This window comes from Triticum aestivum, chromosome 2B, assembly GCF_018294505.1.
Source record: "Triticum aestivum cultivar Chinese Spring chromosome 2B, IWGSC CS RefSeq v2.1, whole genome shotgun sequence".
Taxonomy (NCBI): Eukaryota; Viridiplantae; Streptophyta; class Magnoliopsida; order Poales; family Poaceae; genus Triticum; species Triticum aestivum.
Genome location: NC_057798.1, coordinates 700,496,864 through 700,511,637, shown reverse-complemented (window position 1 = coordinate 700,511,637; position 14,774 = coordinate 700,496,864). Strand labels below are relative to the sequence as shown.

General features: G+C 45.1%; 1 protein-coding gene across 1 annotated transcript; it reads left to right on the top strand.

The window, feature by feature from the left end:
• Positions 1-3,646: 3,646 nt before the first annotated feature.
• On the top strand, positions 3,647-6,302 carry LOC123042161 (acetylserotonin O-methyltransferase 3). Its single transcript, XM_044464676.1, has 2 exons — positions 3,647-4,438; positions 5,803-6,302. The coding sequence occupies exons 1-2, from the start codon at positions 3,650-3,652 to the stop codon at positions 6,106-6,108; spliced, it is 1,095 nt and encodes a 364-aa protein (XP_044320611.1). The 5' UTR covers positions 3,647-3,649; the 3' UTR covers positions 6,109-6,302.
• The last annotated feature ends 8,472 nt before the right edge of the window (positions 6,303-14,774 follow it).

The following is a 14,774-nucleotide window of genomic DNA, read 5'->3' as shown; positions in this document are numbered from 1 at the left end:
CTGATTTCGTTCACACGATACCCGTACGTTGTTGGATGGCAAATGCAGTACGCGTATGTGGCAACTAGGCACATGATAACTATGATTCGTTGCAAGACGGGAACTGCAGTTGCGCGTACGTGGCAACCAGATAAACACACATGGCAACTGTGATTAACCATACATGAGAATTATGTTTGGGCCACACATGGCAACTAGGTAAACACACATGGCACTGTTTGATCATATGGGGCAAGTAGTTAATCACACACGGCAACTATTATTTGGTTACAAGCGGCAACTACCATAAATTAGACATGGCAACTATAGTTAACCAAAACAGATAGAGTTGTCATGCTTTTACAACTACATTTGCCATCCCCGGATAATTACATCTGCCATCCCGGATGGCAACTGAATCGTCATCCCGCCAGAGTACCTAACGTAGCTGCGTCAGGATATGTGGGTATTTTTGCTTCGTGGCACATGCGCTGGGTGAAAATGAGTAGTACTTTGTTGGACGTGTGACACGAAGTAGCTGCACCCACACGTGTGGCAATTCTAATGTTCGCGCACATATAATCCGTGTGGGCTGCCTCCTACTCATGCCACACACAATATGTGAGCGGATGGCTAATATGCCACATGTGTGGCAGTTAGCCGCGTCCAAAAATTAACAATGCCTTGGTGGGGTGCTGTCAACTAGTACGTCAAGCAAAAAAGTTCAGTTAGTTGTCCCTGTTATTGTACGTCAACTAATACTGTCTCTGTAAACAAATATAAAATCATTTGAATCTAAAAGTTTACATAGGGAGCAAAAGAATAACCAGTGCTGAGCTGTTGCAAGGTTGGATAGTTGACTTGTTAGTTTCAATTGGTTGAACAAGTACAGATCCAGCTCGAAACCATCCGTAGGCAGGAACAGTCGGTGGCATCGATTCTTCAAGGGGCGTCATCTGTATATACAGAGGCGTCGTCATCAGCCGTAACCATGGCGGAGCATTTTCCCTTTCTGTGTTTAGAATATGTACCGGAAGTTACTACTTCACTAGTGAGTATATTTAGCCAAGTATAGCTAGGCATTGGTAAATGGCACACACCAAAGATACTGAAGCCCGAGACACGGAGGAATGCCATCCGCGGGCAGATATTAGAGCATCTCTAGCAGACCTCGTATAATGCCGCAACCCGTAAAATAACCGTTAAAATACGGGTCCATGCGGAAAATGCTGCCCGATCAGACCCCGCAAACGCGTCCAACCCGTAAAAAGTTTTGCGGGACGCGGCAAAAGTTCGCCCTCAACCTTTAGATTCACGGGGTGGGAGGCCGACCCGACCTCGGCCCCTATCCGCAATGAGATTTGGCGCGAGGAAAATGTCCGCGCGACCATTCCTGCCCCCCTCCCCCATCCCCCGGCGGCCATTGCCCCGCCACCGCCCGCTCCGGTCCATCTTCCTCGCCATGGAAGCCTCCAAGCCGTCCCTCAGAATATGCTCTTTTACGGGTCGGCTACGCGGGGTCTGCTCGGCCGCAGCCTGCGTCGACCCGTAAATCCATTTTTGGGCGAACTGTAAACGCGTTTTGCTGGTCGGCATTATACGGGATCTGCTAGAGATGTTCTTAGGAAGCTGTAATGGAATGACCAACATTGTGCTACATGTACGGTAGCTAATCCAACCGCTGGACCTGTTTTGCCTTGGACTTTGACGGTGGGATACGTTAAATCGTCTGCATTTTGTCTGTCCAGTGCCATGCATGCAGCACTGCTCTTTCCTAATAGCATCTCTCTAGCAGGCGCGCAACGCGTGGCATGCTAAAACAATATTTACAACACGGAAATTGCGGTTTTTTATGTGCTGCAGAGCACTGGCTCCAGCGACCGCTGCAAAATATTGTGCGCATGAACCGCTCCAACAGGCGCTGCAAAAAATCAGCGCGCACGAGCAACCAGAATACGTACGGACGATATTTGAAACAACATATAGAAAAAGTTCAACGATACAAATGGCATAGTTCAACCAAACAACACAAACTAGTCCATAAAATTAAAATAGATAAAAACTACGGTGAAACTACTTCGAGTCGTTCTCATCATCCTGACTGGTGTCGTCCGACGTATCAAGAAACACGTCTTCCCACTGAGGATTGTTGTCATCAAAGAATGACGCATGTCCCAGTTTGCACTGCGATATCGCCAATGCCTTCCACCGACGCCTGTCCGCCCATTCCTCGCGCCGCTTTGCCCTCCTCTCCGCCCAGAAGGCGTTCTCATTGGCGACGTCCTGCGGGTAGCGCTGGCGCCACTCCGTCATGGCTTGCTCGTCCGCCTCAGCGATTAGGAGGCGGCGCCGCCACCTACGGTGTTCCTGACGGTCGGCGTAGGTTACTAGCTGCGGTGGAGGCGCGAGTTCCTACACCTACTCGCACGTCCACACGTCGTCGAAGTTCATCTGCGAACGTGGCCTCGAGAGGCGCAACGCCGCCGCGTCGTACGCACGGGCGGCCTCGTGCGCGGTCTCGAGCATCCCAAGATCGAGACGCGCGCCATCGGAGCGGATCTCCGCTAGAACACGCTGGAAGGGCGGACGCGGACGCCGAAGTAGCCGGAGCTGCTCCAGCGGCGCGGCGGCATGTCGACGGCGAGGGAGAGCGTGTCGGGAGAAGGGCGCAGCGGCGGCAGCGGGGCGTTGGGTCAGAGGAAGAAGAGGGCGGCGGGGGAAGAAGGGGGCGGCGGGGCTCGATTGTGCGGTTGACGGCTCGGGCGCGCGCGTTTTATGGAGCGCGCCTGACCCGCGCGCCCGCTGGAGCGCGCTAAACCAGTTGTTTCCAGCGCACGCGCGATATTTGTTGCCATTGTTGGAGATGCTTGTAGGTTTTCCAGAAGCACAAAGACACAACACCCAACGCAGCGGCCTCACCTGCAGCACCCAGCGCGTATAATTCAACGTCCCAAATTTACAGCCCCGCAGCCCGCGCACACAGGCGTGTGCTAAAGATTTTTTTAAGCACGCACTACTTTACAAAAACGCTAGTTTTTAACACGCGAGACACTTTCGGGACGCGTGTTTGAGATACTCTATGGAAGACCAAGCAGCAGCGGGAGATTCGTCCTCGATTATATATGGATGAAGCAGCAGCGGGAGATTCGTCCTCGAGCCTGGGTCCTTGAGAGAACTGTTTCCTTAGCCTAGCCTAGTGTAGAAATCGTGTTGGGACTTGGGAGTAAAGTGCATGTATTGTCCCGTTTTCAGTTGGCCCGTGTGCACTTTTATTGTCAGCGTCTCATATTTCCCGGGCGACCGACAAATAATGCATTATACTATTTTCTCCGTTTTAAAATATAGTGCGCCTGCGTTTTCTGAGATTTAACTTTGACCATAAATTTAATCAACGAAATCGACTGCGGCGGGAGCAAAATTTATATAACTGAAAACTTCTTTTGAATACAAATTCGTTGATATAATTTTTGTTCCCGCCATAGTTAGTCTCGTTGATTAAATTTATGATTAAAGTTGAAGCATGAGAACCGAGGACACACTATATTTTAAAATCGAAGGGTGTACAAGCCAACTGGTAGGAAAGTATCGTAGCAGGAGTATAAATCAAGGACAACGCGCATAGACGCTACAACGCGCTTAAGCTAGCTAGTAGTACATTACACACGTTAGCATGGCAGCGCTCGTCCAACTAGAAGACAAGCTCGCCATGAGCAGCGACGAGTTGCTCGAAGCTCAGTTGGAGCTGTACCACCACGGCCTCGCCTTCGTCAAGTCGCTGGCGCTCAAGGCCGCCATCGACCTCGGCATCCCCGATGCCATCCACAGCCGCGGCGGGGGTGGCGCCACCCCTTCCGAGCTCGCCACGGACATCGGCATCCACCCAACGAAGCTCCCCAACCTTCGCCGGCTCATGCGAGTGCTTACCACCTCCGGTGTCTTCTCTGTCTCTGGCTCCGGCGACGCCGCATGCTACAAGCTCACCCGCGTGTCTCGTCTCCTCGTCTCGGGCGGCCTGTCCCCCATGGTGGTAGGGTTCCTTTACCCGCACTATGTGGCGGCGCTCTCAGACATGCGCGAGTGGTTCACCGACGAGCAGGCGACGGCCGTGTCGCTCTTCGAGGTGGCAAATGGGCGCACGTTGTGGGAGATGGCGGCGTCGGACCCCACGACCGGCACCGCCTTCCAAGCTGCCATGGACGCCGACAGCCGCTTTACAGTGAAGAACCTCCTCACGGAGTGCGGAGCAAGCGTGTTAAGGGCCGTGAGGGGCTCGCTAGTGGACGTCGGCGGCGGCCATGGTGCCACGGCGGCCGCCGTCGCAAGTGCGTTCCCACATCTCAAGTGCAGCGTGCTGGATCTCCCTCACGTCGTCGCTTCTGCTCCGGCCCATGAAAGCGTGACATTCGTCGCCGGCGATATGTTTGAGTACATCCCACCCGCCGACGTTGTTCTACTCAAGGTACGTGTACTCCCCAACTCAAATACAAAGCATATTAAGTAGGTGGGTGTGGCTAGATCTCAGAGACTTAATCAAGTCTCACTCAAATGATATATAGAATAAGAAGAAAAAAAACTGAAAAAAAAAATCATGTAAGAATCTTCATGCAAGATCAAATGAATATAGCGTGGACTGAGACATAACGAAGTTTAAGTCAACTGAGACTTAGCAAAACTGTAGATTTTACTCGCACAATACCCGTGAGATGCCTTCTCCGTTGATTCGGGATCATATGGATACTCCCTGCGCCCACAAATAGCCTCTAAGCTTAGTTTAGTCAAAATAAAACTTTGTAAAAAGTTTGACCAAGCCTATATAAAAAATGTCAACATCTACTCCCTTCATTCCTAAATATAAAGTCTTTTACATATTCTAATATGGACTACATACAGAGCAAAATGAATGACTCCACCCTCTAAAATGCATGTATATACATCCATATGTAGTATTTATTAAAATCACTAAAAAGGCTTAAATTTAGCAATGGAGGGCATTGTAACGAAAGATTAATTATAAGATATATTTTTATACTATATGAATGATTATATTATAAAATTAAATATTTATTTCCATACATTTTGTCAAACTTTATGAAATTTAACTTTAAGTAATTACAGATGAAGGAAGTTTTTTTTTTGATGAACCATCACAAATTTAACCTTACTAGTAAAGAACGTTAATTAGATTCCTATATTTGAAAAATATTTACTTATGGTTAATTATGACTTCGTCACAAGACTCTATACTACTCTTGTTGTTCCTCTAGATGTATAAATTTCGGGCAAACTCAAACGGTGTGATGTTTAACCGAGTTCATTTAAACACCTATATGTCGGTATTTGTTTAACTAAACTTGGTTAAACTTAATATTGAATGTGCATTTAAAAAATATTTATACATATATTAAAAGAGGAAGCGTATGGAGCAATAATGTAATTGTTGGCTATAGGTTTGTACTAATGAGACCTAATAAGGAATAATTATATTTTTAAACGGAGGAAGTAATTAATCAATGTGGCTACAGAATTAGTACTCCCTCCGTCACAGTTTAGAAGACACAGTTGAATTTGCGTGTGTTTCCACAATAGACAAGGTTTAAGATGCATTGCATTTATTTCTAGTAGCTAATTAGTACTCCGATATACTATTTCTATATGCATGCGTAATGTGAATCCTATTTTTTAGCCCATCTCACAACCAATAGATAACCACCTAGGTCCCAGAGAATTTCCAAGCGCGCCTTCTAAACCGTGACGGAGGGAGTAGCATGTATTTACTCCATGATTTTATACGTAATATAGATAACTCGGGTGATGTTGTTGTAGTGGATTCTGCATGACTGGAAAGATGGAGATTGTGTGAAGATATTGCGACGATGCAAGGAAGCAATCCCATCAAGGGACGCAGGAGGAAAGGTGATAATCATCGATGCTGTGGTTGGGTCAGCAAGGTCATCGCAGGGAATCATCTCCAAAGAGACTGAGGTTTTGTTCGACGTCTACATCATGAACATCAATGGAATTGAGCGAGAGGACCACGAGTGGAAGAAGATTTTCTTTGAAGCCGGATTCACTGACTATAAGATTACACCAACCAAGGGGCTTCGACAAATTATTGAACTCTATCCATGAGACCATGACGTGGATGAATACACACCCGTCCTACGAGTCAACATTTCTAGACCAGGCTACGATAACACATATGTCTTTCAATTAAGATAGAAAGTGGTCTACATTATCATGAAAAATTCATGACTCGCTGCTACCTTTTTATTTGTAATAAAGACAGGCTTGTGTATTACACTATCTCATATGCATTTATCAAGTTTTCGACAGTTTCATCAAATTTCAAATATGTAACTTGAAGCAAATCATTTAAGGTTTATGAAGTTTCAGATATGAAACATCATCACATACTATATACTTACTCTCCTGACAGATACTTAATGAAATTCTCTAAAAGTTGGTTGCACAAAATCCCACAGCAAGCAATACAGTTTATTTTGATAAAATAAATGTTCTATTTTGCAAATATGATAGCAATCAATATACCTTGCCATCCTTTCTCCAATGAAAAAATGGTTCAATATCCATGGTATAGGTTCTCCGAAAAGACACCCAGAGGGATATTGGTATCAAATTATATTGTAAGTACTCATAGAGCACTATTGTTTTCCCCCAAAAAATGAGTTATTGGATATTTTGTTGCATTCTGATGCAATGAATGTTGTGGTCTTAAAGACTGGAATACTCTCCAAAACTATAGTTTTATTTTGCCAAGACGGATCAAGATTAAGAAGAGAAATGAAACAAGAGGTGGACTAGATATTCAAGGAGGGAAGGAGACCCTCACCTCGGTGCATTTCCCCCTCGAGTCGGACCACACCTTGCGCAACCCCGAGCAATGCTACACCTACATAGCAATTCCTACGTGATTTACGTAATGGATTCAATGTTTGGTTAGAGGAAATCAGAGGAGGGGGCCCACTTGCGTTGAATTTAGGGGGTGAAGAGTGTAGCTAAGGCAAATTACGTAGCCACCGTGCACCACCCCTCACCTCCCCAGGGTTCCCCGTCCCGCGGAGGGAAAGGTACAGATATGTCAATTGAGTATGATTTCCGTGTGACAAAAATGCATTCAAGTTGGCACGAGAGTTACCTTGGTTTCTTCAGCGACGACTCAACTGGAGAGGGGGCCGACTTCTTCTTCTTCTTCGAGCCCCGCAAGGCAAGCAGGATCATTGTCGCACCATCGCATGAGAGCCTCGACCCGGCTGGCGTGCGCTACGAGGGCTGGCGTGGTGTTGCCTCGTTGAGTCTTTTGTAGGGGAACGTGCTACACAAAAAAAATATGCTACACAATCACACCTAGGGCCTACAAAAGCCCATGGCGCCCCATGTGGCCTCCCGCGGGCCCACTAGGGGACGTCATCTCATGATGGTCCTTCACACTTTTCTTCCGCAAATAAAATTCTGGATTTTTCGGATGTCTCCGGAACCCATTCCGATGACCCCTTCTGGAACAATAGAAACGCTTTCACAACTATCTGAAACTCTTTTGGTGCTCTTTTAACTAATTTCTCATTTTTCTCCAGTAATCAGGAATAGAACCCGTTAAGCGTGTGACCCTACAGTTTCGAAAATAAGCATACATGACCCGGAAGCCCTTCCGGTCAATAGTTAACAGTGGGATATGGACACCCTTATTAGCTCCCGCATATTCATGAAGTTCTAGAGCGAACCTTTGTTTATGAATACCATTCCCTTTGCTTCGCGGTACGTTTATGAAACCCAAGGATAGATTATCAATATTCCCATGATCATCTCCTTGATCACTATACCGGTTATCCTCGTTACCGGTTTCATTCTCTTTACTCATGTTCGTGTTCCGGTATCCAATGATCATAATCACAAGTGTCTGGCTAGACAATAATGACACCATAACACTGAGTGCGCCTAGAGAGTATCTTTCTATCGTGAGAGGAGCAAATCACAGTCTTCAACTATCGTTACCGAGACATATGTTTCCGGTAGACCCGTAAGTCACCTTTATTCACATCTATTTACGGTGTGACATGTGGAAACCCCAAAAATATCCATCCGGCATGTTGATATGCAATATTCTCATGGTCTAACGAACAATGCAAACGTGAATAAGTTATATCAAGTACCAATAACATAACAACGTTGATATCTCTCGGTAATTCATAAGTTGGGTCTATCCAACTATGTTGTTATCATGACAACGATGATCCCACATATTGATAGCATCCTTGCTACATTAACAATGCTCATGATCAGAAAAACAAGATCATCATTAACATATGAGCTAGTCTGCGAGGCTAGACTACTGATCACTTGGTGATTATATTTTCACATATGTATTTGGGTTTTCCTTTGAATCTCATATTCAAGAACCAATATAATTGTAGCATAGAAACATAAATTTAATAACAACATGAAAAATATAATAATACATTTATTATTGCCTCTAGGGCATATTTCCAACATCTTTTTCTCGACTTTGTGTACCGCTCTCAGCCTTCTTTTGGTCCGCATCGGTGTAAGAAATATACGCACACGGTCTAAACCCTATTCCTCGATCCTTTTCCATGGTTCTGCTCATAATAATCTTTAATGGTAGGGGTTAGAGACCATTAAATGTGCTATTCTAGTTAATTTTAAACGGTATAAAATTTCAGATAAATGCCCAAATACAATCTGTTTAAATAAAGACTACATGTTAACTTAACCAACCACGATCATTAGTACTCTAGTGCCAAAAAATGTCTTACATTATGGAACAGAGGAAGTAACTATCAAGGAGTCTCGTCTGCAATATGTCCCATAAGCACATACATGTGAGTCGCACACTGAATTAGAAATTCGCAGGATTTATAAGTTCATTGAGCCAATCCCATGAACAACCTAGATTTCCATATTATGTTGTGCCCGGGAAAACAGGTATTCAGTATAATAAGTATTCCAGCATATATGCACCGACTTCCATGAACCATATCCATTCATGTTTTCCAAGCAATATTCAAGTGCATCGGTACACTAGTAAAAAAGGGGCAAATCTGAGACACATTAGTGCCGGTTTGATTTTGAGCCGACACTAATGTGTCCATTAGTGCCGGTTCCAACGGCTAGCCGACCGCTCTCATTAGTACCGGTTCGTGGCGAACTTTTAGCACCGGTTCGTGCCACGAACCGGTATTAAAGAGAGTGGTGGCAGGATGTTGTCAGTCTGGGCCCCTCCAGCACCTTTAGTACCGGTTCGTGGCACGAACCGGTACTAAAGATCGTCGTACATAAACCCTTCGTCCACCCGAGCTCGCTCTGTTCTTCCCCTTTCCCCTCACTTCCTCTGTTCTTCCCCTCTCTTCCTCGATCTCATCAAAAAATTTGCCGAAAATTTGTCAAGATTTGAAGGCCCCCAACCATTCAAATGATCACGAAGGTTAGCAACTTTGTCCTTTCATCTGTCATTGCTAGATTAGCTCTTGCAATGCTTTGTATAGTGATTAATTTGTGAGTTTAGTAATTTGGGAGGAATTATATGTGCTAGTATTTGATTTATATGCAATTTGAGGTCAAAAATAACACTTAGTTTGCATATGTAGGTGTGGTTTACTTAGTGCCTTCTAAATCTCCGTCGTAACCACCGTCGATCGCCCGCACCGTCCCGTCGCCGGCACCACCTTGTGGTGAGGCTCTTGTTCATGAATGTTTTACATTACCAAATTGATGTTTGTGTGATTTGATATATAGTTACTCGTATAATTATCTTACCCGTACGTTGTTTGTTATACATAGTGCCATGATTTTGATATCCGTCCCCGTCGGCCCTCGTCCTTGTTATGATTCGGATGTGGTATATTCTCTTTTAAAACTAGTTGTTGCATTTCGTTTTATCTAGGCGGTATGTGAACTGGAAATTCCAACCGACCCTATTGTCGAGAGGTTAAATTTAGTTGAAAGAGAAACGAGTATTTGAAAGAAAAATTGAAAAGAATTTAGGGGGAGAAGATGGAATTGGAGTTGCATGTTGCCGATGTCGTCGATGACCACAAGATCAAGATGGAGAAAATGAGGTTGAAGATTAGAAAGATTAGAAAATATGCCATTGATAGTGTGGCTTGGTGTAATTATGCTGTTGGATCAATTGTTACCTTAGTTGCGATCTTGATCGCATTTGTTGTTGCATTTAAATTCTTTAGCTAGAGAGTTATTTGTATGTTGCATTTAATTAAGTGTTGTATATGAACTTTATGTATGAACTTGTATTAATTTGGTCTATTCGGTGTTGTGTAATGAAGATGAGCCGACAATGGATGTATGATGACCGATGCTCTCCCGGGTTCATTAATGGCGTGCATACTTTTCTGCTTGCCGCTGCGGCAAACAAGCGGGCGGATGGTTTTATGCCTTGTCCATGTGCTGGCTGTAAGAATGGTCACAATTACTCTACGTCAAGAACCATTCACGTCCACCTATTTGAGTCCGGTTTCATGCCCCACTATAATGTTTGGACCAAGCACGGAGAAATAGGGTTTATGATGGAAGACAATGAAGAAGAAGAGGACGACGACGGCTATCCTGGCCATGGGTTCCCTGAATACGATTATACAACAATGGGGGAAGAAGTTGATCCGGCAATGCGGGAAGAAGCTGAAGAAGAGGCATCAGATGAGCCCGCTGATGATCTAGGTCGGGCCATTGCCGATGCAAAGAGAAACTGCGCAAGTGATTTGGAGAAGAAGAAGTTGCAGCACATGTTAGAGGATCACAAGAAATTGTTGTACCCGAATTGCGAAGCTGACAAAAAAAGTTGGGCACCACACTAGAATTGCTGCAATGGAAGGCAGAGAATGGTATATCTGACAAGGGATTTGAAAAGTTGCTGGTAATGATAAAGAATATGCTTCCAAAGGACAACGACTTGCCCGAGAGTACGTATGAAGCAAAGAAGGCTGTCTGCCCTCTAGGGTTAGAGGTGCAAAAGATACATGCATGCCCTAATGACGGCATCCTCTATCGCGGTGAGTACGAGGATTTGAATGCTTGCCCGGTATGCGGTGCATCGCGTTATAAGACCAGTCACGATGACCCTGGTGATGTCGAGGGCGAGCGCCCCAGGAAGAAGATTCCTGCCAAGGTGATGTGGTATGCTCCTATAATACCATAGTTGAAATGTTTGTTCCAAAACAAAGAGCATGCGAAGGCGATGCGGTGGTACGGAGAAGGCCGTAAGAAAGATGAAACGTTGAGAGTACCCCGCTGACGGTTCGCAGTGGAGAAAAATCAAGACAAAGTACTGGGAGGAGTTTGCAGGTGACTCAAGGAACGTATGGTTTGGTCTAAGCGCAGATGGCATTAATCCTTTTGGGGAGCAGAGCAGCAACCATAACACCTGGCCTGTGACTCTATGTTTGTATAACCTTCCTCCTTGGTTGTGCATGAAGCGGAAGTTCATTATGATGTCAGTGCTCATCCAAGGCCCTAAGCAACCCGGAAACGACATTGATGTGTACCTAACGCCATTAGTTGAAGAACTATTACAGCTGTGGAATGGAACAGGTGTACGTGCATGGGATGAGCACAGACAGGAAGAATTTGACCTAAAGACGTTGCTGTTCGTGACCATCAATGATTGGCCTGCTCTCAGTAACCTTTCAGGACAGACAAACAAGGGATACCACGGATGCACGCACTGTTTGGATGATACCGACAGTATATATTTGGATAGTTGTAGGAAGAATGTGTACCTGGGACATCGTCGATTTCTTTCAAGCAGGCATCCCGTAAGAAAGAAAGGCAAGCATTTCAAAGGTGAGGCGGATCACCGGACGAAGCCTCGCCACCATACTGGTGCTGATGTGCATGATATGGTCAAGGATTTGAAGGTAATCTTTGGAAAGGGTCCTGGCGGACAACCTGTTCCGAAGGACGCTGACGGACGCGCACCCATGTGGAAGAAGAAATCTATATTTTGGGACCTGCCATATTGGAAAGGCCTAGAGGTCCGCTTCACAATCAACGTGATGCACGTGACGAAGCATCTTTGCGTGACCCTGCTCGGCTTTTTGGGCGTGTATGGGAAGACAAAAGATACACCAGAGGCACGGGAGGACCAGCAACGTATGCACGGAAAAGACGGCATACATCAGGGTCAGGCCAGCTATGCTCTTCCCAATGAAGAGAAGGAAATCTTCTTTGAATGCTTGCTCAGCATGAAGGTACCGTCTGGCTTCTCGTCGAATATAAAGGGAATAATAAATATGGTAGAGAAAAAGTTCCAGAACCTAAAATCTCATGAATGCCACGTGATTATGACGCAACTACTTCCGGTTGCATTGAGGGGCTTCTACTAGAAAACGTTCGATTAGCCATTGTGAAGCTATGTGCATTCCTCAATGCAAGCTCTCAGAAGGTAATCGATCCATAAATCATACCAAGGTTACAGAATGATTTGGTGCAATGTCTTGTCAGTTTCAAGTTGGTGTTCCCACCATCCTCCTTCAACATCATGACACACGTCCTAGTTTACCTTTGCGAAGAGATTAACGTTTTGGGTCCTGTATTTCTACACAATATGTTCCCCTTTGAGAGGTTCATGGGAGTCTTGAAGAAATATGTTCATAACCATGCTAGGCCAGAAGGAAGCATCTCGAAGGTCTATGAAAATGAGGAGGTCATTGAATTTTGTGTTGACTTTATTCCTGACCTTAAGCCGATTGGTGTTCCTGAATCGCGGCATAAGGGCAGACTGGATGGAAAAGGCATGCTAGGAGGGCATCAAATAATATGTATGGACGGGCATTCTCTCACTGAAGCACACTACATAGTTCTACAGAATTCCGCCTTGGTGGCTCCGTATATGGAGGAACACAAGAATTTTCTACACTCCAAACACCCGGAGAAGTCTGACGACTGGATTACACGTGAACAAACAAGGACTTTCGCCGGTTGGTTGCAGAAACGTGCCATGCATGATGGCGATATTCAAAATGACCTGTACTCGCTGTCCCAGTTACCATCTTCGAATATAATGACTTTCAAAGGGTACGAGATAAATGGGAATACATTTTACACGATCGTCCAAGATAAGAAGAGCACCAACCAAAACAGTGGTGTCCGCTTTGATGCAACAACCAACACGGGAAAGGAAACATATTATGGTTACATAGAGAACATATGGGAACTTAACTATTGAGGTGATTTGAAGGTCCCTTTATTTCGGTACAAATGGGTCAATATGACACGAGGCGGGGTAACGGAAGACCCGCAGTACGAAATGACAACAGTGGATCTCAACAATCTTGCGTATGTAGACGAACCATTCGTCCTAGACAATGATGTGGCGCCAGTTTTTTATGTGAAAGACATGTCTACCAGGCCGAGAAAAAGAAAAGATAGGGAAGCGAATGGATCATACGACGAGCCAAAGTGCCACATAGTTCTTTCAGGGAAAAGAAACATCGTGGGAGTGGATGACAAGACAGACATGTCAGAAGATTATGAAAAGTTTGATAAAATTGCTCCATTCACAGTGAATATTGATCCGAGCATCCAGTTAAATGATGAAGATTTTCCATGGCTACGGCGCAAAGGGACACACGCGAAGAAAAAGTTTCACACCCAAAGATCTGGGATGTGATCGGCTTCACTATCATCACTTTCTTCTGTGTTTCACACCCAGGAGGGAATCTCTGTAATAGTTAGGGTAGTTATGTGTTTTTGCATTTGAAACGCGAAGAAAGTTGGCATGGTATCATAATTTCACCCACATAACATGTGCAAAAAAGTAGAGAGGGTTACGACAAAAACTGGATGCACTTCGTGTACAAAATGGACAATCTCTTTTGAAGTATCAGGGTTTCGGACGAAAACTCATCTGTTACAAAGGCATTTCATTTTTAAATAACCTAAGCATTACCAAATTGAATATAATGATAAAACACACTAATATTAAACATAAAAAAGAATCACTGAAAAATCTTTTTTCAAAGTTAAGTTATTCACAAACTAGTGATTCACACAAATTTCAAATAATTCAAAATTTAAACTATTCAAATTTGGAAACTACCGGCACTAACAGAAAGTTTGTAATTTTTTGTACCTAAAGCAAAAATATTCACAAAGAAACTCTAAATACAGCAAAAAAACAACTCAAAAAAAATAAAATAAAAATAAATAAAGCAAAAAAAATTAAGAAAATAAAAAAGCCCGCCTACTGGGCCAAAGCGACCTGCATACGACTAGAAACACAACCTTTGGTTGGGCCAGGATGTAGGCCCGCAAAGGCCCAGTAGGCCCACAGGGCAGAACAGAACAGGTAGGCCCAGTAGGCCTGCTTAGTAGAGGAGCTCGAGAGAGCTACCGCACTGGGGCTTATAAACCAGTGCGGTTGCCCCTCGACTAGCGAGGTGGGACTAAACTTGCCACACCGCACTGCGCCAGCGCACCCCGTTTAGTACCGGGTGGTGGCTGCAACCGGTAGTAAAGAGGGGGTCTTTAGTACCGGTTGGTGCCACCACCCGGTACTAAAGGGGGTGCGCTTCTCGCCGCTGGGCCTGACCAAAACAGACCTTTAGTACCGGTTGGCGGCTCCAACCGGTACTAAAAGTCCATCCTATATATACAACAGTTGAAAAAAAATCAGTTTCCCTCTCTGTTTCTTCTCTCTGTCCCCGCCTCTCGTCGCCGCCCCCGTCGACGTCGCCGCCCCGGCCGTCTCCGTCCCCGTCGTCCCCGTCGCCGCGCCCTGCCCCGTTGCCGTGCCCCGCCCCATC

What these genes read in the sequence shown, in the direction of transcription:
- LOC123042161 (XM_044464676.1), top strand. Translation starts at nt 3,650, where the DNA reads ATGGCAGCGCTCGTCCAACTAGAAGACAAGCTCGCCATGAGCAGCGAC. An exon ending in CCGACGTTGTTCTACTCAAG is followed by an intron (nt 4,439 to 5,802) that starts GTACGTGTACTC and finishes ATGTTGTTGTAG; the next exon opens with TGGATTCTGCATGACTGGAA.